This window comes from Sycon ciliatum, chromosome 13 (genome assembly GCF_964019385.1).
Source record: "Sycon ciliatum chromosome 13, ocSycCili1.1, whole genome shotgun sequence".
Classification (NCBI taxonomy): Eukaryota; Metazoa; Porifera; class Calcarea; order Leucosolenida; family Sycettidae; genus Sycon; species Sycon ciliatum.
The window spans coordinates 17,704,274-17,728,211 of record NC_088655.1 but is presented as its reverse complement, the minus strand read 5'-3'; the positions used below and the strand labels follow the sequence as shown (position 1 = coordinate 17,728,211).

The 23,938-nt window shown below is 46.8% G+C and overlaps 3 protein-coding genes across 3 annotated transcripts; 1 reads left to right on the top strand and 2 right to left on the bottom strand.

Annotated features, from left to right (window-relative positions):
- Positions 1–11,035: 11,035 nt before the first annotated feature.
- Positions 11,036–12,266, bottom strand: LOC135829235 (uncharacterized). The gene is made up of 2 exons (XM_065341640.1): positions 12,221–12,266; positions 11,036–11,979 (listed from the first exon to the last, which is right to left on the bottom strand). The coding sequence occupies exons 1-2, from the start codon at positions 12,264–12,266 to the stop codon at positions 11,036–11,038; spliced, it is 990 nt and encodes a 329-aa protein (XP_065197712.1).
- Positions 12,267–13,324: 1,058 nt separating this feature from the next.
- Positions 13,325–14,848, bottom strand: LOC135829234 (uncharacterized). Its single transcript, XM_065341639.1, has 2 exons — positions 14,377–14,848; positions 13,325–13,902 (listed from the first exon to the last, which is right to left on the bottom strand). Exons 1-2 carry the CDS (start codon positions 14,846–14,848, stop codon positions 13,325–13,327), a joined length of 1,050 nt encoding a protein of 349 aa, XP_065197711.1.
- Positions 14,849–18,968: 4,120 nt separating this feature from the next.
- Positions 18,969–22,150, top strand: LOC135829233 (uncharacterized). Its single transcript, XM_065341638.1, has 4 exons — positions 18,969–19,059; positions 19,804–20,754; positions 20,922–21,146; positions 21,365–22,150. The coding sequence occupies exons 2-4, from the start codon at positions 20,170–20,172 to the stop codon at positions 22,148–22,150; spliced, it is 1,596 nt and encodes a 531-aa protein (XP_065197710.1). The 5' UTR covers positions 18,969–19,059; positions 19,804–20,169.
- The last annotated feature ends 1,788 nt before the right edge of the window (positions 22,151–23,938 follow it).

The window sequence follows — 23,938 nt, the reverse complement described above, 5'->3', positions numbered from 1 at the left end:
TTCACTCGATTAGCTTTGTGAGTAAACCCGTTCGCAAAGAAGGAAAGTTATGGTCTATGGGCGAAATTTTTTTCTTTCGTTCTTTTCATCATTCCACTTATCATCACCACAATCATAACCTACATCACCTTCCGTGCTGGAAATTTTCTTACCAAGTGATTACCGTAGTCGCCGGAATATTGCCCCTGGGGCAATACATTTTCAAGGTTCGTCACAGATGGGGCACTATTCAAGGAAGAGAGGACTTGTTAAGAGAGGGCAGTCTGTTTTCAACGCTGGTACCTTTACGTTATCCAGCATAAATACAAAGAAGACAAAGAAAAACAACGCCTATTGTTTACTGTACACTATCACTCTACAGAAACGGCAACAAATTCAATAACGGTGATATTGATCCTGTAATCACCAGTGTATTGAGATGGACAAGTACATTAGCAAAAGAACACCAAACTTGCACATCCGCTTGATTACAAGTCTCGGGGGCCGGGGGGGGGGGGGCACTATCAAAGATATGGGCTTTATTATCACTGGGTTTCTGAGACTGGGGCACTATTCGAGAAAGGGCTCTAGATGAGCAAGTACGCGGTATTCACAGGTTTTCTGTGTACGGGTACCTCGGGCCACGGTGAAGGCTTTCCCCAAATTCGGCTTTTCGCTGAGCTCAAAAATACATCAGAGATCGGCTGAAAAATCATCTGACTGTTCAAAAATCGGCTGCAAAATTAGAGTACCGGTATGTTGGATAATCGGCGAAAGGAATGGTTGACATATTGGCTTCGAAATAGGTGAGCTACGGCAAGATTTGGTCGATTTTCGGCAATTCTCAAAGAAACCCTCCAAAATCGGCGAAAAGCTTAGCGATGTTTCGATTCGTCTCGTTTTCGGCCAATTTATCGGCCTACAGCTTTGGGGATTTTACTTGTTACGACTAGGGAGGACCCAAATCTGCTCAAAAACTTCGCATATTATGCTCTTCGCATAATACAATTCTACAACGGAAGTTTTTTCAAGTATGGAGTATACATGGAGATGCACTGGAAAAAAGGGTGACAGTTCAGACTTAGCCCTCCGACACAGTACTGCAAGTAGTCACGCGAGAGGCCCCTGGGGGCATTCCCTCCGTGAACTCACTCACCACCAAACTGGCCGGACGTCCCGCTGCTGTTGTCTTCATGGTATATTCATTCTACAGTTATGGAATGGTGTTGGGAAACACACACGTTACGGCCATGCTTGCGGACACTTGAGAGGCCCGTGGGGCATTCACTCCGCCCGCCTCATGGTCGTTAGATACTGTTCTAGCCGTGGCTCTTTATCGTCGTTGCTCTTTGTCTCTCCACTTTACCTTCTGAGTCTGCAGCATAAGGTATATTTGTAATATTGTGACAGTCCCTCTCCTCCGTTTTCAGCGCGACAAACCCCTTGTGAAACACCAGAGTGCAGAATGAGTCAGCGTTGCTCCTGGAAGGTGAGAAAAGACTTTGATGGCCGTCGGAAATGAATGTGATACCAAAAACGCTCAAATATGCAGCCTAAAACAGCTTGGGCAATTGGTGACCTCGTACACATAGAAGTGAATAAAGATGCCAGACTTGAGAAACCTAAAACGTATAATATATGAAGTATACCGACTATAGTAGGTAACAAGTACACAGAAGTAACGATAGCTGACCGTGTGTGAAGCTCTACAAGTGTGAATTCGAATGCTGTTATTACCAAGGGAAGGCTGAGTGGTGCAAATATGAACAGTTTGAGACGATTTAATGATTTAGCGGTACGCACATGTGAGAACAACGATCACTTGAACGTACTGACGCGTTTCAGCATGCTCAAGTAGCTGAAATTCCAAGGACGAGATGATTCAGTGAGAAATCTTATCACATTGTAGCTGTGATTCTTTCATTCCAAGTGTTACTAACAGGGAGCATCTTTCACTTGTAATTTTTTTTTCAGCCCCAACTTTGGCGACAGAAGTTGTGAAATATTCCCTCCTGAGGTAGCTCAAAACGCGTTAGTCCAGGATGCAATCTTCAATGCCCATAGAAAACTTCCAAGCCCTTAGCTTATCAACTGTCTTTCTGTCCGTTGGCGTTGGTTCTCTTCGAACGCCAAATTCTAAATTTTTCTCCCACTGCACAATTTGCCATCTATTTGTATTGTGTTGCGGGTGCAGAGAACAAATAACGGATATCTTTCAGGACGTTCATATGGCTGACCAACCACCACAAACTGAGACCGGTGTCTCTCCTTGCATCAAGTCTTCAACTGCAATAGCAAAGAGCAGGACATCGGTGGCCAGCAGTGAGATCGTAACCAATGCCCCATCACACTTCAATCATCCATCAAGCACATATATGGCGATACCAACGTCGTCGAATAGTGCACGAAGGCTTAGCCCAGAGCTGGAGCCTAACTATGATCTACGTCCCGTGGACTCGTATGCCCTGCGAAATGACATTACGCCCGTGCTGAAAATGATCGAGACACGACAATACTCCAATGACAAACCGCTAGACGTTGCTGAAGAAATCGCATCGGATTGGAAGCGAGTTGCCAACGACGATCTACAAATTGCCGGTTGGCTGAAATGGCCCCGGCGAACTCGCACGGAAACAAAGTGCTTCACTTCCAGACCCGTCGAACCCGATGTGACTATTGGTTCAGACCTATCATCTGCAAGTGGGTCCATATCTGTTTCGCGTTCGTCTGGCTCGCAGCGAGTGACATATGCCAGTTCTAGCAGTGGCTCTTACCTTGCTCAGCCTGCTATTGCTTCTAGCACTCCTACTCAGCATCATGGAGCAAAAGAGCGACTAGAAGGCATTTCGCATAATTCCTCTCTCAATCCACAGCAGGAGCATCACCAGTCGCAGCATTACCCAGAGAACGTTTCCCTTGTTCCAAGAACACGGCATAACACAGCATCCGCATCTGGCTCCCAAGACCATAGAAGTAGATCAAATGCCCGCAGTTCAGCGCAGCACGATACACCATCTGCTTTACAGGGATATGCTTCTTCTTCGGCCGTCAGTAACTCGCAACAGCAAAACCGTGAGTATATTTCTCATACGGAGAGCACAAGGCGTCATGCAGCATCCCCATATCCCCCACCAGCCTATAGAAGATTATTGACAACACAAAGAGATACGCCTTCTAGTTTACCTGGGATTGCTTCCTCTTTACCATTGAGTACATCACAACAATACAACACCGAGAACGCTTCCCTTGGGCAGACAACAAGCGATTACGGATCATCCCCATATCTCCCACTACCAAGTACAATGAGTCGCTGTTCCCCGACGGCAAACACAGATATATTGAGTTATGATCATAAGGCCTTTTGCGAATTGGTCAAAACAGCAAGAGAACGGGAAAACATTTCACAAAAAAGACTCGCATCGATACTCTGCATATCCTACGGTGCCAACTTTCCAAAATCTGAGTACTCTATCCAAAGGTTTAGAAGTCGTTTATTTGCTGACGATAAAATGACTTCGTTGTACCCTATATTCAAAGCATGGCTAGATGACGTAGACACGAACGCTAGTGCCCCACGAGATACAAGTACTACCAAATTGCGAAGTGGCCGAGCCCACAACCTATTTTCAAAGGATCAGTATGCTGTCCTGACGAATGAGTTTGATCAAGATCATTGGCCATCTACACAAAGGTTAGCCGAATTGGCTAAGCATTTTGCTGTCGAGACAAAAAACATACGAAAATGGTTTGAAAATCAGCGGGCCAGGAAGAATATTAGAAAAGCACCCCGAACCCAACCGGGCAGGAAATATAGCACCAGCAAATCGCAAGATTCACAAGACCAAAGAGTGGAAGATCTCGATGAAGATGAAGAGGATACTTCAGAAGAGTTTGAGTCCGAATAACGAATACTTGGGCGGACATTATCCTGAAGTTATTGGAAATTAATAATCCAATAACTATAATAATAATTATTATTATGGACATCTCTGTCGCCTAAAAACTCATGGGGGGAGTTTAAAAAAACATACAACACAAACAACATTGTTCAAGTTGCATAATATGATTGTTCCCATTAACACGTTCTAAGTAACTGTCTGATTGTTATTTGTCCCAGGTCATATTTGTTCGCATGCTGTTTCATGTTGTTTATGGTTGTGAACCACATCTTTGTCTATGTTTGAGTCATGTTAGTCAAGTCCCTGGTCTAATGTATACCGGTAAATGCGCATGATGACCTGCATTGTTTTACGCATTTGGCTATTGGCCGGTGCGATATTTGATATTCACTACACACTCTGCTCTCATTCAACCAAGCAATTTTCAAGTTTCACTCATCGAGTTATCTCACTCGCATAAATCCAACGCCAGTTTACAATGTGCAAGGTATGTCTTGAGCTCACAACTTATTGCGTGAAACTCAGAGTTAAAACTCTCTTTGTTGGCACGTGCTCGTATGTATCTTTACATTGTTTCCTGTGGTTTCCTGTTGTTTTCTTGCTTTTCCTTCTTTGTGTGTCTCTTGTTAGTTTTAGGCAGGCAGGCATAGTGGTATGGTCTAAGACCATGATTGAGAAACAGAGGGTACCAGGTTCAAGTCCTGCTTAGGAACGGAAAGATTTTTCCAGGCGTGCTACGACCCACAGTTATTTTGGAACTCGTGGCCCGGCACGAGGGAAACATGGATGCAGTGAATGGGATATTCGGTCTTTGACCACTTTGTGGTGGGTCTGATCTACTTACCTACCACCGTTTAGGAGCTGCATCTGCGCCTCCATCCAAGAGGTTGTTGGCGTTTCTGTGGATGCGGAAAAATACGCCTTTGGCCGAGTCTGACGCGAACCGTGAATTTGTGTTGTTAGTTTTAGTTAACAATTAGATGGGTCTGGCTACATTCGTGAAATGATTATTTTATCGCATGAGCTGACTGTCAAGTAACTGGTGGTGTTATAGGAAATTAGCTTAACATACGCTTCAGCCACCCAAAACCGCACTTCGCATCATAGCACACTCGCCGCAGCACCCACTATATCAGCATCAATGTTAGGCGCGCACGGGTTTGTTGCGCCGAGATTCTCTGCCTATTTTGTGACAGCTTATCTTTATCCAGCGCCGCAAAGTATAAGCCTTTGCCAATGCAGCGCTAAGAACGGTTAGCGCTGCATATCTCTACGCGAGATGTGTTTAGGGCTGGATACCTCAGCGGCAAGTAGAAATAAGCATAAAATACTTGTCATAGACACCAAGAGGTTATTGTGAGTTCGAATCTCTGAATCTTGAAATCAAATCTTGGAATCTTGAAATTCAATACTTTCACAACTTGTGGAAAACAAGTATTCAGCCTTGGTTGCAACTTGTACCGACAGGACAAGCACACTCGAGATGGACGGTTGTTGTGTCGGTGCTTGGAAGAAACTTGCTGCGCTAGAAGAGAAAGCGAAGGTTTTGAGGATATTCCTATCCTCGCGGACACGCCGACCATTATAGCCTAACTCGTAGTTGATTGGTCCATTTTTCTTCCTTTATATCAATGTACTTGTACTTCAACCGTCTTCAAGTATGTGAAACAACTGCATGTACATGTAAGTTGAATAGTCCTCACGAGCAAGACAAATATTGCTACGGGTATTACTTTCTCGTTTCACTCGATTAGCTTTGTGTGTAAACCCATTCGCAAAGAATGAAACGTATGGTCTATGGGTGAAATAAATGAAATGAGCCGCAATCAGCGAAAACGACCCTTAGAGGTTTCGTAATATCTTCGAGAAAATGGTCGATTTGTGACGTTCAACATTTTTTTTGATCGCGCTGCGAACAGAGCGACGAGTTCTTCTTGAACTCCTTGGTTGAAGTAATTTATTTTGAAGGAGTGGTGTCGAGTGGCGACTCGAATGTTCCTTGATCTTGTTGCGATGGCTGCGGACGCCAGAGCTGTTCGCAGAGCACACACGGCAGTCATTCTGTACAGCTGGCTCGAGCCTTGTGGGGAGCGGATGCTGAAGTAGCCGCTGAAGTTCAGGGTGAGGATGAGACGTTCTTTTGTTCCAACATCGATGTCGACAGCGAGGTGGAATCACAGCCGTCATCTCCTGCTGCGATGCGGCTCAAGGTGGCCGATGACTTGTCAGAGTCGGAAGATGAGGAGTCGTCACCTGAGATGAATTCTGAGTCTGGGGCTAGTGACGGCAGCGACGTCGTGTCTTCAGCTGTGGAGGAAGAAATGGAAGGCGAGATTGAGGAACGACTCCACGCAGGGTGTAGCTGCGAATATGTGGATCATTTCTCCGCACTCATCAGTTATTCTTTGTCATTAAAGCTGCTTACCGCACTACTTCAAAGCTATTCAAGCTGCCCACCCACCTTCGAATGCTGAATATTCATTGTACACATACATCGTATACATACATTGCACCAATTTGAAGTAGATCTTGTATTTTGGTGTATACACCCGTTTTGAATCGGAATATTGAACTTTTTCTTGGCTGAGGTCCTTCAGTAGATGTGTTTCAACAAATTTCCAACCAAAAAGGAATTTTGGAACTTTTGACCCTAAGGGCTGATTTCGCTGGTTGAGGCCCAAATGAACTTTTCGAGAAACATGTGACGAAGAAGTTGGTGCGACTTCGTTGAGCATGCTGTTCTGACGAATGAATTTGCTCAAGATCTTGGCCATCTACACAACATGTAGCCGAATTCGCAAACAGTTTTGCCGTAAGGACAAAAAACCATACAGAATTGGCGTTGCTATCAACGGTCCAAAGAGAATGCTAGAAAAGCACCCCGAACTCAACCGCGCGGTGAATGTAGCACCAGCAAATCCAAAGATTCACAAGACAAAAGAGACTAAGATCGCGATGGAAATGATGAGGATATTTCTGTAAATTCTAAGTCCGAATAACGAAAACCTGGGCGGACATTTTCCTGAAAGAATTGAAAATTTGTAAATCAAAACCGTATATTATTAATGTAGAAAAGAAAAAGAACGTATGGAAACGAGTTAAGAGAGCATGTCTGAGAATACCAAAGTATGTGTGCAAGTGGATCTCTCCGATTTCGCTCAAAATTTGCAGGTAGGTTCCCTTTGGGGTGTGGATCGATTGTGCAAAGCCCTTGAAAATGTTTCTGAAGGTAACCTTGAAATTTGGATACCCCTCAGAAATTGCGGATATATCACATTATTTATGGGTCTAGAAACCAGTCACGCCACAACGTATACGAACAAGCTATGAACAAAACTCCATCAAGCCAACATTGCCTCACCTTAGAAGAGTTCCTGGAGCAGCACCGCTTAGCCACGCCAGGATCCCAGGAGACGAGGTCCATCATCCCCTGACGCCACAAATGATCGTCACCATGCATCTTGCAATAAAATTCAAAAACTGCGCTCAGGACTTCAATCACTTTTGCTTCAACAGTCGCACAAAAAATTATTGGTGGCGAAAGGAGAAGCTTGTCGTTTGGAGTGACAAATGATCACCGCTGTTTTTCCTTGTCCGAGCCAACAATACACTTTGTTCTGCGGCCTTAGGAGTAGTGTTGGAGTAGAAATTGCTGAGGAGACGTCGCGGAGGGGCGAGCTTTCCTGCGCAGGTATGACTTTGGCCGTATTTCAGCATGGTCGAGTAGAAAAATTCTAGGGCTCAAACGGTCACGGTTTTACCCCTGACGGTTAACTGCTAAGCTAACGGTCGGTTAACCGGTTATAACCTATAAGCCACGGCAATCCTGCGGACTCTTTTTTAGCCGTATATTTGACTATACTCATTCAAAAAAATAATTAATGTACCCTATTCAGCACAACGCACACATGTACCTTCTCTTGCATGCTCATTCATACATACTCTCACACCAAGAGACCAGAAATGACCGAGTTGACAGCCCAGAAATTGCGTACGCGTGCTACAGCCTGCGAAAGTGCATACTTTGCAACGACCTGGTACTTGAAAAATTGACTGAAAAGGTACTGCGTAACCGTTATCTTTATCGGTTAACCGTTAATTCTTCGTAACCGGTCTGCAACCGGTTAATCGGACTAATCGTTTGAGCCCTAAAAAATTCAAAAAGGTTTATTTCAAGAAAACCCCAAAAGGAAGATGGGGGTCATGCCCTCAGCGGCTAATCAGCGCTAGAAGAGATGTTCCACTATCTGCCGGTGTATAGTTCTGGGCAATTGAGGACATAGCTGGCTATTTTGCCAGCGCTTGTAAATTGGCTATTTTCAAGACGATCATTTGTGGCGTCAGGGGGTGATGGACCTCGTCTTCTGGGATCCTGGCGTGGCTAAGCGGTACTGCTCCAGGAACTCTTCTAAGGGTAGGCAATGTTGGCTTGATGGAGTTTTGTTCATAGCTTGTTCCTTTACGCTGTGGCGTGACTCGTTTCTAGACCCATAAATAATGACTGGGATATTTCGGCCATTTGTGAGGGGTATCCAAATTTCAAGGTTCCCTTCAGAAACTTTTTCAAGGGCTTTGCACAAACGATCTACACCCCAAAGGGAACCTACCTGCAAATTTTAAGCGAAATCGGAGAGATCCACGTGCACACATACTTTGGTATTCTCAGACATGCTCTCTTAAGAGTAACTCTCCACCACTGTAACTAGATACTATAATACAGTCAGAAAGTGCGACAACTAGGCACAAAACTCACAGAGTAGTAACACATTCTTAACTCGTTTCCATATGTTCTTTTTCTTTTCTACATTTATTAATGGCTCAATACCCGAGTTTCTAATATTATTATGATGGACATCTCTATCGCCTGAAAACTCATGCGGGGAAGTTAAAAAAAAACATACAACACAAACCACATTGTTCAAGTAGCATAATATGATTGTTCTCATACTCCCATTCAAAGTAACTGTCTGATTGTTATTTGTCCCACCTCGCATTTGTGCGCATGTCGTTTCATGTTGTTTATGGTTGTGAACCGTAATTTCGTTGAGTCATGTTAGTCAAGCCCCTGATCTAATGTATACCGGTAAATGCGGAAGATATGACCTGCATTGTTTTGAGGTCTTGGCTATATGCCGGTGCCATATTTGATATCCAAAACACACTCTGCTCTCATTCATCCAAGCAACTTTAAAGTTGCACTCATCGAGCGATCGCAGTCTCCTATGTCCAACGCCAGACTACAATGTGCTAGGTATGTCAGAAAACAACTTGATGTTTAACCACCTTTATTTTACCATCTTACCATCAGTATCCCTACCACATCCCAAAATGCTAGACTAAAGTGACAAAAACATGAACTTACTCATAAAATTTAATGCGTGAAACTCAGAGTTAACCCTCAATTGGCTGGCCAATACATTGATCGAACAACGATGATCGATGGGGTAGGCATTGTGAAATTATCCTAACTTGCGCAAATCTCTTTTGGAGAGATCGAAATTATGTAGATTGAAAGAAAACTTTCAGCTGTCACCTCGAACAATTTTCAAAGCGATAGAAAGACCGGTTCTTGAGTTATAATAATAATAATAATAATATTCGCGGGATCCGCGTCGGCATCGCTTGAATGTTCGGAAACACCCAAACTAGCCTTCGCATCCGCAGGCCACCACTATGCCTGTTAACCTTAGTGGCGAATGCAGACCTCACAAGTGAGTCAGGGGAGAGGAGGTTAGTCTCTCAACCAATCGGGCGTGTAACGGCCCATAACCCTGTAAACTGCATCCTTGTTATTCTCACTCCGAGCTGTGAGTACCCACTTTCTTCTTACGAGTTATAGCACTCGTAATGTTGGTCCCTGCTTACGCCACCTGTTGACAAGGCTACACCGAATCAACTTCAAAAGGAGGTTCCAGGGAGTCTTTGTGTGTTTCTTGTTAGTTTTGGGCAGGCAGGCATAGTGTGTATGGTCTAAGAACATGATTGAGAAACAGAGGGTCCCAGGTTCAAGAACTGCTTGGAAGCGGAAGGAATTTTCCAGCCACCCTGCGACCCACAGTTAATTGGGAAATCGTGGTCTTGCATGAGGGAAACATGGATGCAGTGAATGGGATTAACCCGGCCCTCATGCCACACAAGAGAGACGAGCCTGTGGGGTGTCGCAAGCGTTTATTCCAGCATGAATAATCATGAGCCTGTGATCGGTAATCAAGTATGACGTACATGTACTCAGTATGAGGTCATGATTATAAATGATGTACACATATCACGCATCAGAGAGGCAAGGACAGCAGAAGCGACCCGCGGGGTCCTGCGCCGTCGGAACGGCTACGTGTACTACTAGGTTGCTATGGCAGCGGAACACTAAATCTTAGTACACATGAATAGTTCAAGGGTGCCGATGTGCGTGCAATATGCGGCGCCCATTGGCAGCACCCGTGCCTCCTGCCTTTTAAATGGTGCGGGAGGGTGGGAAACAATTTCTGCGGCGGGCAGGCACAACAAACAAATGGTGAATGTCTTTACTTGTTCCTGCCTTGCGAGAGTGGCCTTGGGTGAGCTTGCACCCAAGGCTGATAGGTGGCTTATACGGCATGCCGTATGCGCGTCGCGGTTGCAAATGCTTGCGTGGGGCCCCACGCGGGAGCCCGGCAGTGCGTACGACTTTAGCGGAGCTCGTATGAGACTTGGCCGGTTTTGGCGGTTTTGGCGTGTCCGCGGACGGCATCTCCATGCGGGAGATGCGGCTCTGTGACATGTAGGTTAACTACGGTTTGCGCAACGCAAACCAACATTTAACCCTCATGCCACACAAGAGAGACGAGCCTGTGGGGTGTCGCAAGCGTTTATTCCAGCATGAATAATCATGAGCCTGTGATCGGTAATCAAGTATGACGTACATGTACTCAGTATGAGGTCATGATTATAAATGATGTACACATATCACGCATCAGAGAGGCAAGGACAGCAGAAGCGACCCGCGGGGTCCTGCGCCGTCGGAACGGCTACGTGTACTACTAGGTTGCTATGGCAGCGTGACACTAAATCTTAGTACACATGAAAAGTTCAATGGTGCCGATGTGCGTGCACTATGCGGCGCCCATTGGCAGCACCCGTGCCTCCAATAAAGGTACCGATTGGCTTGCGACACGCAGGCTCTAGTAGTGCTGTGGCATGCCTGCGGGCCTGCGAATGTACGTGCGATATGCCCCGCTGGACCAGCGGCCTGCAGCCATCAGGGCATACTCCGGTGCGCCTCGATCCGCCATGTGTGTGGCTCCCCCAGCGCGTAAGAATTGGCTGCTGATGCTTGGACCTAGCACTTTGTGTAGGACAGCATTGATGTCGTTCGGCGTGAGCTGGCGACCATCCTGAAACTTGAATAGGGGTTGCTTGTCATTGCTCCATTTGCTGGACCGAACGTAAGCCTGCAGGGCTCGGACGGGATATAGTGCGGGGTCAGCGTAGCGATGCAGCGCTACCTCCCCGCCTGTTGTTAATTCAGACGTCTTCGTCCTCTGGAGCTGCAGAGAGGCCTCCTGCTGGGCTAGCCGGAGGTGTTCGCGCCTCAGCGTCTTGAGGCCGCCGGGACCGTGTGGTGACGGCGACGTGTACTCACTCACACGCAGCAGGCCGTGGAAGGCTGTCGTCAAAGCAGCCCATAGCATTAGTCTGTCTGCCGGGGAGTACAAGGTCCGATCCAAGAACTGGCGGAGAGCCTTCAACTGGTAGACGGTGATCGCTTGGCGCTGAGGGCGGGCTGACGAATGCCTGGGAAGTGACGCTCTCTCCCTCTCCAAACCCTTGAGCAGGGCTGTGATGCGGTTAGAGGATGTAACCCCGGCCGGGCCTCCCATGCGGAGGAGGTGGTATTTGATCGTGGCCTGGTAGACTCTTAGAGTGCTGGCGCTGACTGAGTGAGACATTGCGGCAGCGAACAGCAGGACGTCGTTCTGATCTGGGTGATGTGCGTCGCGCCGCATGCGACCCATGAACTCCAAGAATGCACGCCAGCCTGGGGCGTGCGTGTGCTGTGTGCCAGTGGCTACTGAGTTGGCAATCAGGTGCCCTGCTCGCGCTGAGACAGCGGCGGCTAGCGAGCCTAGGAGGACACAGGCACAAGCGCATGCAACACAAACGCACACACGCATACGTCCGCACACGAGCATGTTCCCTAAACAGGCAGGGTGGCACGGCGGCCAAGCTGCGGTGTATGCGTGCTGCGCCGGGTCGCCGAACAGCGGCCCGCTTCCCGGAACGCACTGGCCCGGCGGCATGGCTGCGGATTGTAAGCAGGGGACCCGTGGGTTATGCTAGTGGAAGATCTCCCCCCCCCCCCTGACCTCGGCGGGGCGTTCCGGTACTGGTTTGGCCGAGGTTCGCCCCCATGCTGCGGGGCTAATGCAAATACGACCCGAGAGCCCCCTCCCCCCAGCCCCGCGGGGTGGGAGCCTCTGCTATTGGCCTAACCCATAGGTACTTAGCCTTGCGGGTGGACGCATGGGGTTGGCACGTAAACGTTGGCTTGCGTAGCCGTGGCTTGCGGCGGTAAACGATCCTCCGGCGGGAGGTGGACATCCGGCGGGATGTTATGCAAGCGGGGCTGGCGACCCTCGACAGACACACAGAACAACAGACAGCGGGCGGCGCAGCCTTGGTTCGGCAGAGCCGCAGCTCGCAGCGGCAGTGTCTGTAAGCAATTCTCCGGCGGGAGTTATATGTTCGGCGGGATGTAATCCGAGCGGGGCTAGCGACCCTGGATAGGCAAACAGAACAATACTAAAAGACAGCGGGCGGCGAAGCGTAGGCTCGAGGAGCCGTTGCTTGCGGCGGTGGTGTCTGTAGGCGATCCTCCGGCGGGAGGTGGACATCCGGCGGGATGTTATGCGCGCGGCTTGCGAGCCTGGATATACATGCAGAGCACAAGACAGCGAGTAGGTCAGGCTCACGGAGCCGTGCCCCTAGTATACAGGCAAACCTACACCTGCTAGGTAGGCTTAATGCCCTCTACAATTTGCCTCGGTAGCATGGCAACACGGTGCCTGGCCCATATTTTGTTTGCGCCATGCGGGCCACACGTATAGCGTACATATGGAGCGCCCCCGAGTACAGCGGTCGCCGGCTCGGGGCCTGCGGGGTGTCGGCCCCCTTCCTCCCAAAAAGAAAAGGGGGGGGTTCTAAGGGGCCGGATAAGCCCATTAAGCACACAGAGTGGTAAGATAGACCATGAAGGGTTCGCCCCGGCGAGGGCATGGATAATCATTGACAGCGGAAATTGTAGGTGGGTTAGTAGAGTGGGGGAAACAAAACAACAAGAAAAGAGCAGAGATGTGAGATGCTGGGCTGGGGGGACTACGGACGTACGGCGAGCCTGCGCAGTGGTAGCTGGGATTGCTGGGAGCTTGAATTGGCGGCTGGGGCGCCTGGCCAGCTGCAGACGGATGCGACTATCTGTTGTCGGATTGGGCACTGGCGAGTGACGATGGGGCAGTCTCCGCGTCGGGAACCAGACGGCGGAAGCGCTGGAACTGGGCCCGGGAGAGTGCGTCTGCGATGCTGTTGTCGACGCCGGCGATGTGACGGACGAGCAGGCAGAAGTTGTGGCGAGCGGTGAGTTGCATGGTGCTGCGTATCAGTGCCATGACCCCGGCGTGTCGGCATGTGCCGGACTCCCAGGCAGTGCACACTGCTGAATTATCGCAGTGCAGGAGGATCTTCTTCTGTGCCCAGTGGGGGCCCCAGAGTTGGCAGGCAATGGCGATGGGCCACATCTCTCTCCACATTATGGACGTGTACGGTGGGGCCTGCTGCGCCGCTGACCATGTGCCCGCGAACCAACGACCCTGGTAAAAGCCGCCGAAACCAATGCCAGACGCGTCGGTGAACAATTCCAGGTCCGGGGCCTTTGACCATACGGGGTCGCGTAGGAGGGCCTTTCCGTTCCATAGTGGGAGGAACTCCTGCCACCATTTGATGTCGGCGAGAGCCTCACTGGTGAGGCGGACGGCCGCGGCAGGGCTGGTGACTGAGGAACACAGGTCGATGAGGCGGCGAGTGAACGTACGACCGGTAGGCCTCCGCGGAATATGCTCGTATTTTTACTGATAATTCTTTTGAGCATTGCTCAAAATTTCGACCGATTATTCCGTTAATTCCACCAATAATTCTCACAATAATTCTTTTTTTTCTTCCCTTTTTTGCAGATACCGTGCCGCGTACGGGTTTTTTGCCACTTGTACGGGCAAAAAAATCACGGTTCCCGTGAAACTCGGCTGGAAGCTTTTATTCTTTCTTTCTTTTTTGAAATACCAAGCGATCAACTTCAGGATCATAAGCTTTTTGGTACAAATCAGGGTGTTGTAGATGGAAAAAAATTGAAAAAAGGGGGGCATTGCTCAAATTTTACCGATTATTCCACAAAAATTGCCAATAATTCCCGTTTTAAAAATCACACCGATAATTCCCGAAATCATGCCGGCACATTCCGCGGAGGCCTAACGACCGGCTGGCACGACCTTGGCGGCGAACGCCAGGTGGCCAACGAGGGACTGGAGTTCGTGTTTGGACGCTGATGGCCGGGTGGCCCAGGCTGCTAGGAGTTGCCGCAATGTACGGAGCTTCTCGTCTGGGAGCCGCAGCTCCCCTGCCGCTGAATCAATGTCGATGCCAAGCACTGTGAGGCAGGTGGCGGGGCCAACAACTTTGTCCGGGCCGTCTGCTGTTAGGACACCCAGTTTTGCGAAGACCTGCAGAATAGTGGCTTTGTGGGTCGCGGCCGCAGAGGATGTGACAGACTCGGCTGCTGGAGACACTGATACGAAGTCAGCCAAATAGTGCTCCAGTGCAGGGATACTGTAGTTATTACGGAGGATCCATTCTAGGGCGGTAGCCAGGCAGTTAAACAGACTGGGAGCGGAGCGTAGGCCAAATGGCAGGACAGTGTCGAAATAGTAGTTGCCCTTCCATAACATGCCGAGGAGCGGCCAGTCGTCAGGGTGCACGGGGCAGAGTCGGAAAGCGTGCTTCAGGTCCACCTTTGACAGGAGGGCTCCGGGGCCCGTCCTGCGCACGTGGTCTGCTATCGTGAGTAGTTAGCTATGTGAGGGTTTTGTCTCATGTGCATGTACAGGTACATGAAAATGGGGTACTAATAGTACCCCATTTTTGCGTTGAAAATTATTTTTGGCCCGGTTTTTTTGCGGATGAAAAAATGTTGGTTTGGGTCTTAGGACCCCATTTTATGGGTCCCGACCTTTTTTTTTAGTGAAAATTATTTTTGGCCCCATTTCTTTGTGTATAAAAGTAATGTTGTCCTTATTATTTTTATACCTCTTTTGGTCTGATTATCTAACGTCATGATGACGATGCCTCGCGCCGGGCAAACTTTTTTCAGACTATATAAATGTGTATGCACGTGCAAAATGTTTTGTGCGATGCTGTGTTGATGCTATTATTATCGAGCATCATAATAATCATGCAGTTCAAAGGAAGAGTTGATTTGCTTCACTATGTGTTATTGATACGCTATTGCGTTCTGGAAGCGAGGTATAGATAGGTAGTTAGAGAAACGAGCAGACATGGAGAAGCAGACCCGCGCGTCGCACAACTCTCAGACACAAGGTAAGACGTTCGAATTGTTTTGAAATTGCAGTTTAGTGAAGCACGATTATATTATTGTGAAGACATCTTGTAATAATTTGTCAGCGATAGATACTAAATATTGCGATGGAGCTAGAGACATTCTAATAAATGAGAAAAAAAGAAAAATCCTATCCACCCAGCGAGGTGAACACTAATGAAACATACGATTGACTTCTAAATTATTATTATTATTGAATTCTATACTATGTGATACAATGTACCCTACGATTGACATCAGATCTATATTGATAGTAGTAGTAGAGAGAGAGAGAGAGAGAGAGAGAGAGAGAGAGAGAAAAAGAAGCATACCGTTTGAATTTTCATCATTCATTCCGAGTCGATATCACCCACCTCTCTGGGCCTCTTCCGGACATAGGCCGACGTGGCGCTGTTAGAAGAATTAGACTCCTCGTCGAACTCTACCTTTATCTGAATGTTGAATCGTCTTCTGGCGTGGACACGGAGTCGCACAGCTGGGCTTGTGAATATCTTCCCTGAGTCATTTCGAATAAATATGTTGTCATTAATCGTCATGATGAGCCGTAGGAAGTTGCCAACTGACATCTTTTCACCGTTGGTGGTTATGAGTGTCTGAAGCTCATTTCGTAGTAGAGCGTTGAAGTAGGTGAACATCTCTGTATTGCCGTTCTTGACGTGTATCAACATGCCGCTGTCCGCGCTCGATAGCTCTTCGAAGTCAATCACGTTCTGCCCGCATACATCGATTCTGGGACACGTTGCCCCCAGAAAGGTCCCCTGGGATAATCTGCAAAGAAATGTAGCGGCTTCCATTGGATTCCTTCCATCACGGTAGCAATCATATTGATCAATCAAAAAGTCTACCTGTGCAGCATCATGCAACTGGTAGAGGGAAACCCTATCTCTGATGTCGACATTCACTAAATAGTACGTACCCATTTTGCTAAAGATTACGGAAAGAATTTAGACACATTGTGGCAGATCACACTGGTGTGTGGTTAGTATATGTAAGATTGAAAATAATAGGACCCCCCCTTGAGTTTTGTAGGATGAGGTGACGACCTTGGAGAACACGCTGTGCGTCACGGTGGAAGCCCACAAGATTTCCAATGGACCCGTTTTTGCGTTTTTTTAACAACTTCATCCTGACATATCTCTTTTGTTTTTGATTTTAAATTCTTAATGAAAATGACCATGGTGTGGAGCTTTTCACAGGCTTTCTCATGGTACTACTTTTTGCATCCTTTCACTTTCATCGTGATCAATAGAGTATATTTCAGGCACTTTTCCCGTGCGGACAACAGGAACACGCCTCTCTGCCGCTCCTTCTGCGTTTCTACGGCCCCTTTTTGTAACGTCACGGACCACGTTACGAGCGATACATTTAGCAGTTGTTGAACCCGTCTTTTTCATTTTCGGCCCCCCCCCGGGGGGGTATTTCCCTTTTCCTAATTTGGTAAGGCTGGGGGGTAAACTATGAAGTAACCTGTGTTCACATATCCAGACCAGCTCTAACATAACCTGACATGTTCAGACAAGCTCTGACATGTTCTGACATGTTCTGAATCCTGTTATATATATAAGAGAGAGAGAGAGAGAGAGAGAGAGAGAGAGAGAGAGAGAGAGAGAGAGAGAGAGAGAGAGACAGTTGATTGGGTAAGTTCTGATCAGGTCTTGGATGGTGATTGGTGAAACTAGAACACAGTGTTGTAGCATTGTTCAACTATCCTCATACTGAACCTATAAATAGGGATACAGTAACAGCTTCTTGACTTCAATATTTTACCTCAATCCAACCATGAAAAATGGAACCCATTCCTAAGCGACCAAGGATTGACTTCGAGTCTTGTCATTGCCAGCGGCTGCTAAGATATTTCATTCACAGGCCGGTGAATGCATTTGATGTTTTGCAATATTTCAGTTTTGTCACGTATGCCATTGAGGATGTGCTCGCACAAACAATCGATGATTTCGGACAGTTCAAGTTATCATTAGTTGTGAGGGTTATCATGTCAAAGGTAAACCCTGCTACCGGAGAAGTTATCTCGAATACCTTTTTCTTCCGATCACGTACGAAAGCTATTCTCATCACAGAAGACATTTCCTCAACGGTAACAACCATGTTCGACGTCATCAACGAACAGGTAAGCCTGTAGTGCACAGTTTGGTATGCTCGTCATTGAATCTGAAGATGATGTATGTATCCATTTGTGTGTTATCAATAGATTGAACGGTTTGTGCAGCACTCATCTGGCTGGACTATAGATCGTGTAGAAGCTCTGAACATCGAAATCTCAAAGTACCGGCCACTACGTGGATCGACGTATCTTCCACTACCTGACGAATTGCGGAATAAGAAGGCCATCATCAACGTCATCAACTCAGACCAAAAGTGTATGCTGTAAGTTATTTATATAGTTGTTGTGTTATCTCACACATGTATCTCACACATCTCACACATCAAATTTTCATGACGTTTCTGACACGTATAATGCTTTTGAATTCATCATCATCATCATCACTTGTATCTCCTGAAATGTTCTTTCTGTACAGGTGGGCTATTCTTGCTGCTAAATTCCCAAACCGCAACTCAGGACGCGTTTCAGTGTATCGCACCCACATCAATGACATTAATGTGGATGGCATAGAGTTTCCTGCGAAGACCACAGACATCGATCGGCTTGAGAAGATGAATCCTGGTCTGTTCATCAATGCATTAGGGTACGAAAGCAAGTCACTCTACCCTATCCGTATTTCGGAACAACCGCAAGCTGCTATCAACCTCCTACTGTTCGGCGATGGTCAAACTCAGCATTGGGTGTACATCAAAAATATGAGTCGACTTGTTGCATCATCTACTAGTCGTAGGAAGCACTTCATCTGTTTCCGCTGTCTCTCCCTGCATTTGTCACAAGACAAACTCGATAGACACCTACTCTACTGCAAAGAGCATGCTATGGCACGGGTAGAGATGGGTAAGCCTGATGCACAGATCAGCTTCAGCAATTTCCACAAGCGCTTGCCAGCACCCTATGTGATCTACGCTGACTGTGAGGCACTGATTTCATCCATGGATGAACCAACAAAAATAGGAAATGCAACAGAACAGAAGAATGAACACTTAGCATGCTCGGTGTGCTACATTGTTGTACGATCCGATGGACAGGTTACCAACTGTTACGATTACCGTGGAGAGGATGCAATGTACCACTTCTTGTTGGCTCTTGAGGAAGAGGAGGAGAGAATCCGTGCAGATCTGACCCAACCAGCAGCTATGAATTTCACAGATGAGCAACAAATGGCATTCGACACGGCTACGGTGTGTTGGGTATGCGAAAATCCGCTTGGTGGTGACAGAGTACGTGACCACTGTCACATCACTGGAGACTACCGGGGTCCGGCGCACAACAAGTGTAACCTGATGTTGAGAATCTGCCCGTATCGCATCAAGATTCCAGTTGTCTTTCACAACTTGAAAGGCTATGACTCACATCATATCATATCACAGATGGGGCGAACTTCCTGTGATGAAGTGACGTATGAGGAGCATGGTAAAGAGAAGGTGAGTTTCCTGGTACAACTAACTGATGTTACCATAATCTGTGATGTATTTGAGTTGAATTGGTTGTATTCATGATTGCACATTGATTTTTTCATGTTTTTTCTTTCTTCAAATGACTGGAATTTTATGACTGGCGTGAAGACTGTTGATCCGTGTATTCAATACGTGATGGAGCCGAACGTCAGGTCGTTGAATGTCACTGTCAACACATTGCACATTGATGGTTTTCCCATCTCTTTCTGTGTGTGTGTGTGTGTGTGTGTGTGTTTGTGTGTGTGTGTGTGTGTGTGTGTGTGTGTGTGTGTGTGTGTGTGTATGTATTTTGTCCCATATGGTGCAGTGGTATGTGCAGCGATTTCCAATCGATAGGTTGCGGGTTCGATTCCCGACGATTATGGTCACACACGTCTTTCTTCTCTTTCTCAGACTCTTCCTGACTTTTCTTTCATTCTCCTGGGTGGTTACCAACAGCCAGTGCATGCCGGAGTATGTGGTGTGATGTGTGTGCGGGAAAAAAGAAGAAAAAAAAGACCAAAAAGTAGGGATTCACTGGCCAGAAAAAAGCCACTTCAAAGCTGTGTGGTGTAGACCAGGCTGAATAGTGGTGGTCAATTCTTCAGCCTTGCAAGCTGTTGAATGGTGCAATCCCAGCACAAGTTGCTATGGCTTCTGCTGTAGCATCGCTATCATCGCCTCTGGCGATGGGCGTCCAATGGTCAATGGTCAATGGTATGTATTTTACAGACAAGGAAACTTGGAGGTATATCCATCATACCGGTAAATAGTGAAAAATACCTCACATTTGGATGGCGGCAATACCAGTTCATTGACAGTCTTGCATTCCTGAATACATCTTTGGAGCGGCTGGTCAGCCTAACACCCCAAGACAAATTCAGAATCCTGGTTGATGCGTTTCCGGACCCAGTACAGCGTGCTTTGGTATGCAAGAAGGGTATTTACCCGTACGAGCACATGACAGGATTTTAGTGCTTTGATGAAACACAGCTACCTGAAAAAGGAGCTTTTCACTCGTCCCTCACCGGGAAAGGTATTACGGATGAGGAGTATGCCCATGCCCAACGTGTTTGGACTACGTTCGCATGTCAGGATATGGGTGACTATCACGATGTTTACCTCCTCACAGATGTCATCCTGTTGGCTGATGTATTTGAGAACTTTCGCAAGACAGCATATGATACGTATGGTCTGGACCCAGCCAACTATCTTACTCTACCCGGCCTGGCCTGGGATGCACTTCTGAAGCTGACGAAAGTTTCTCTTGATCAGCTCAGTGACGTTGACGTGTACAATTTCGTGGAGCATGGCAAGCGCGGCGGTATCAGCATGGTTTCGCACAGGTGGTCGAAGGCAAACAACAAGTATCTACCTGATTACGATGAACAACAACCAAGCTCCTTCATCATGTATCTCGATGCGAACAACTTGTACGGGTGGGCCATGATGCAACCTCTGCCTGTTGGACGGTTCAAGTTCCTGTCACCGACGGATGAGTTGATCGCTGATATCCTACAGCACCCAACCGATGCACCTACGGGGTATCTCATCGAATGCGATTTGAGGATTCCCAAAGAACTACACGATTACTTTAACGACTACCCGCTGGCCCCAGAGCGCTTCAAGGTGACACATGATATGCTATCACCGTACCAAAGGAACCTGACAGACCAGCAAAAGGTATGTATTGTGTGCTCTTGTGCTGCTGTCTATGCTCGCACTAGTGCTACTACTACGACTACAATTATTGCTGATGATTTTGTTTTGGTGATTTTATGATTGTGGTGAATATTCTATGTTATCTAATCCATTGCGGATCTTCTGATTGTGTTGGTATGGTGTTTCAGGTGATTGGTTTGGAAGCAACAAAGCTCATCCCCAATCTCCTCCCCAAGCAACGCTATATCCTGCACTACAGGAATCTACAACAGTATGTGGCTCTCGGTGTCGAGGTGCCTGATGTTCATCGTATCCTCTCATTCCGTCAAGAACCGTGGATGCGTTCTTACATTGAGAAGAACACAGAACTGAGAAAGATGGCCACATCTGATTTTGAAAAGGATTTCTTCAAGGTTAGGCATATCTTCTTTCTGTGCATGTGTACGTGCGTGCGTGCGTGCGTGCGTGCGTGCGTGCGTGTGTGTGTGTGTGTGTGTGTGAATCATACAAATTATCAATGCAGGTATTTTCCTACAATATGATAATCAATTCTTTATGTCTGTACCTGACAATTCTTTTTTCTTTTCTTTTTTTTTGTCTTTTTTTCTACACACTTTGTTCACGTGTGCAGCTCATGAATAATTCTGTCTACGGAAAAACAATGGAGAACGTGAGGAAGCGCATCAACCTCCGTGTGCTGAGAGCAAACGAGGAGGAAAAGAAGATTCAGCGACGTATTAACAAACCCTCGTACATTCGGAGCGTAGTGTTCGATAATGATCTGGTATCAGTCGAATGCTCAAGGGAGAAGGTCACTCTAACGAAACCCGTGTACGTAGGTGCAACGATTCTCGATCTATCGAAGTTATTGATGTACGATTTCTACTACAGTGTGCTTCAACCACGTTACGAGGATAAGCTTCACATGCTCTATACGGACACCGACAGTCTGGTATTATCTGTAGAGACCGAAGATGTGTACGTGGACATGCAACAGTATGGTGATGCCTATGACACGTCTAATTATCCCGTGGACCACCCGCTTCACAGCACCATCAATAGGAAAGTTGTGGGTAAATTCAAAGACGAGCTGGGAGGGCAGCCCATCGCCGAGTTTGTCGCCCTTCGGAGTAAGATGTACGCGTATGAGTGTGCAGGAGGTAGCAGTGACAAGTGGGCAAAAGGTGTCCAACGCGAGGTTCTCAAATCGTTGATCACAATGGATGATTATCGTCGATGCCTCACACAACAAGTACAAATGAGTCGAGTGATGAATGCACTACGCAGCCGCAAGCACCATATCTATGGCGAGAGTACCCTGAAGGTAGCACTCAGTGGCTTTGACTCCAAGAAATACATCCTGGAGGATGGAGTTCACACGCTGGCCTATGGGCACAAGGGCATTTCTACGCATTAGCAATCTGTTGTTAAAGTGTGTCTATGTGCACACATGCTCAAACCTCCGAACACACATATTCTTGATCATCATGAAACACACAGCACAGTACATTTGAAAATTGTACATAGTTGTTATTCAAGATTTAAGACTGTCAACTTCCTTCTTCTTCAGCCATGTATTGAATTTTTCTCATTGCTGTAGCCTTTCCATTGCACGAAACGTTTATCCTTCTTATATTTCAAGACTTTATCGAATCTCAATCCGGTCTCTCTGGCGTGTTGTAGTTCTGCTTCATAGAAAGTTCCCAGTATGACCTCTCCCATTAAGTCACGAATTCTGTAGGTGTGGGGTGATGATGACAGAACTTGGTCCACAGTGAACACCTCTTCAGTCCAGCATGTCTGTTGATGCCGATAGCACCGGCTATGTAGCCAAATGGGTACCGGGATAGGTAGATGCGATTTGTTTCGTTCACCGGGATTGTATAGTCGTTCATCGTCTGTGCCTTGAGAGCATCTGATGCTTCCTCAACCTTGCTCTTGAAGCGCAAACGATCTTCATCGTATAGTTGAAGCAGCGTAGATCTGCTGGTGAAGTAATTGCTCTTCAGAAAGGTCTGCGGTATATCCGTCCGTTTAAGGAATCCATCTAGGATTTGCAGGATCCCTCGATCAAATTCATGATCTTGTGTCAGGTTGAGGGGGATTGAAGTTAACGGTGCGGTCCTCTTTTTCCTCACATCAGCCACAGAGTCACGCACTTGACCAGTCGAAGCGTCATAGTTAAGTATGTTGGAGGTAATCACGTTTCGTACTGAAGGGTAACTGATGTGATCTGGAGTGTTTTTGAAGTGGGTGGCATACAGTTTCTTTATTCGCGGGTCGGTTTGAAGCTCTAATAGTGTAGCGTTGCTCAAGTTGCGATCTGGTACCTGCGATAGAACTTTCTTCACGCTTTTCAAGTAGGTATTATAATTGATACCTCCCTTCTGTTGCATTCGAGGAGGTGTACCAAGAACTTCCCACGATGACGCTCTCTTCTTGATGCCATGCTGAGGATGCCTCAACATAAACTGTAGCGTCCGCAACCTCTTCTGTTTGGGAATGATGAACGATCCAACTTTAGATCCAACTTTTCGTATACTACTCGGTAGCCCATTGGAGAATCTCACTGTTAGGTGCTCTATTCTTAATACATGAATGGAATTTTTTTCCAATGTTTCAGCTAACTTTTTGGCTAACTTTTCGGCTAACTTTTCGGCTAACTTTTCGGCTAACTTTTCGGCTAACTTTTCGGCTAACTTTTCGGCTAACTTTTCGGCTAACTTTTTGGCTAACTTTTCGGCTAACTTTTCGGCTAACTTTTCGGCTAACTTTTCGGCTAACTTTTCGGCTAATATCGTGCACACACACACACACAAACACGCAAATCAACGAGGGTTTTATTCAAAAATCACCTTTAATGCAGTGTCTTCGCAATACGTGTAGTACTGATTAAAAGAGCAATCAATCGTTAGGATAGGTCTGCGACACATCGCCAATAACTTCTCATACAATCTAAAGATAATGGATGACTTCGTGCACAGACCACCAAAAAGAGTATTGAGATAACGCTTGATATTGCTTTTATCAGTGAAGCGAAATAGATACATAAAGTTTGCATTAATCTTCATGTCATTAATGTTATCAAAGCTCTGAGCTAGAAAGAACACGTTCAACTTATGATGATGACTGTACATGGTGAAGAACTTGTAGAGACACTCTCTTTTTTATTTTTCATTTTCATTTCATGAATGTAGTGTAGCAT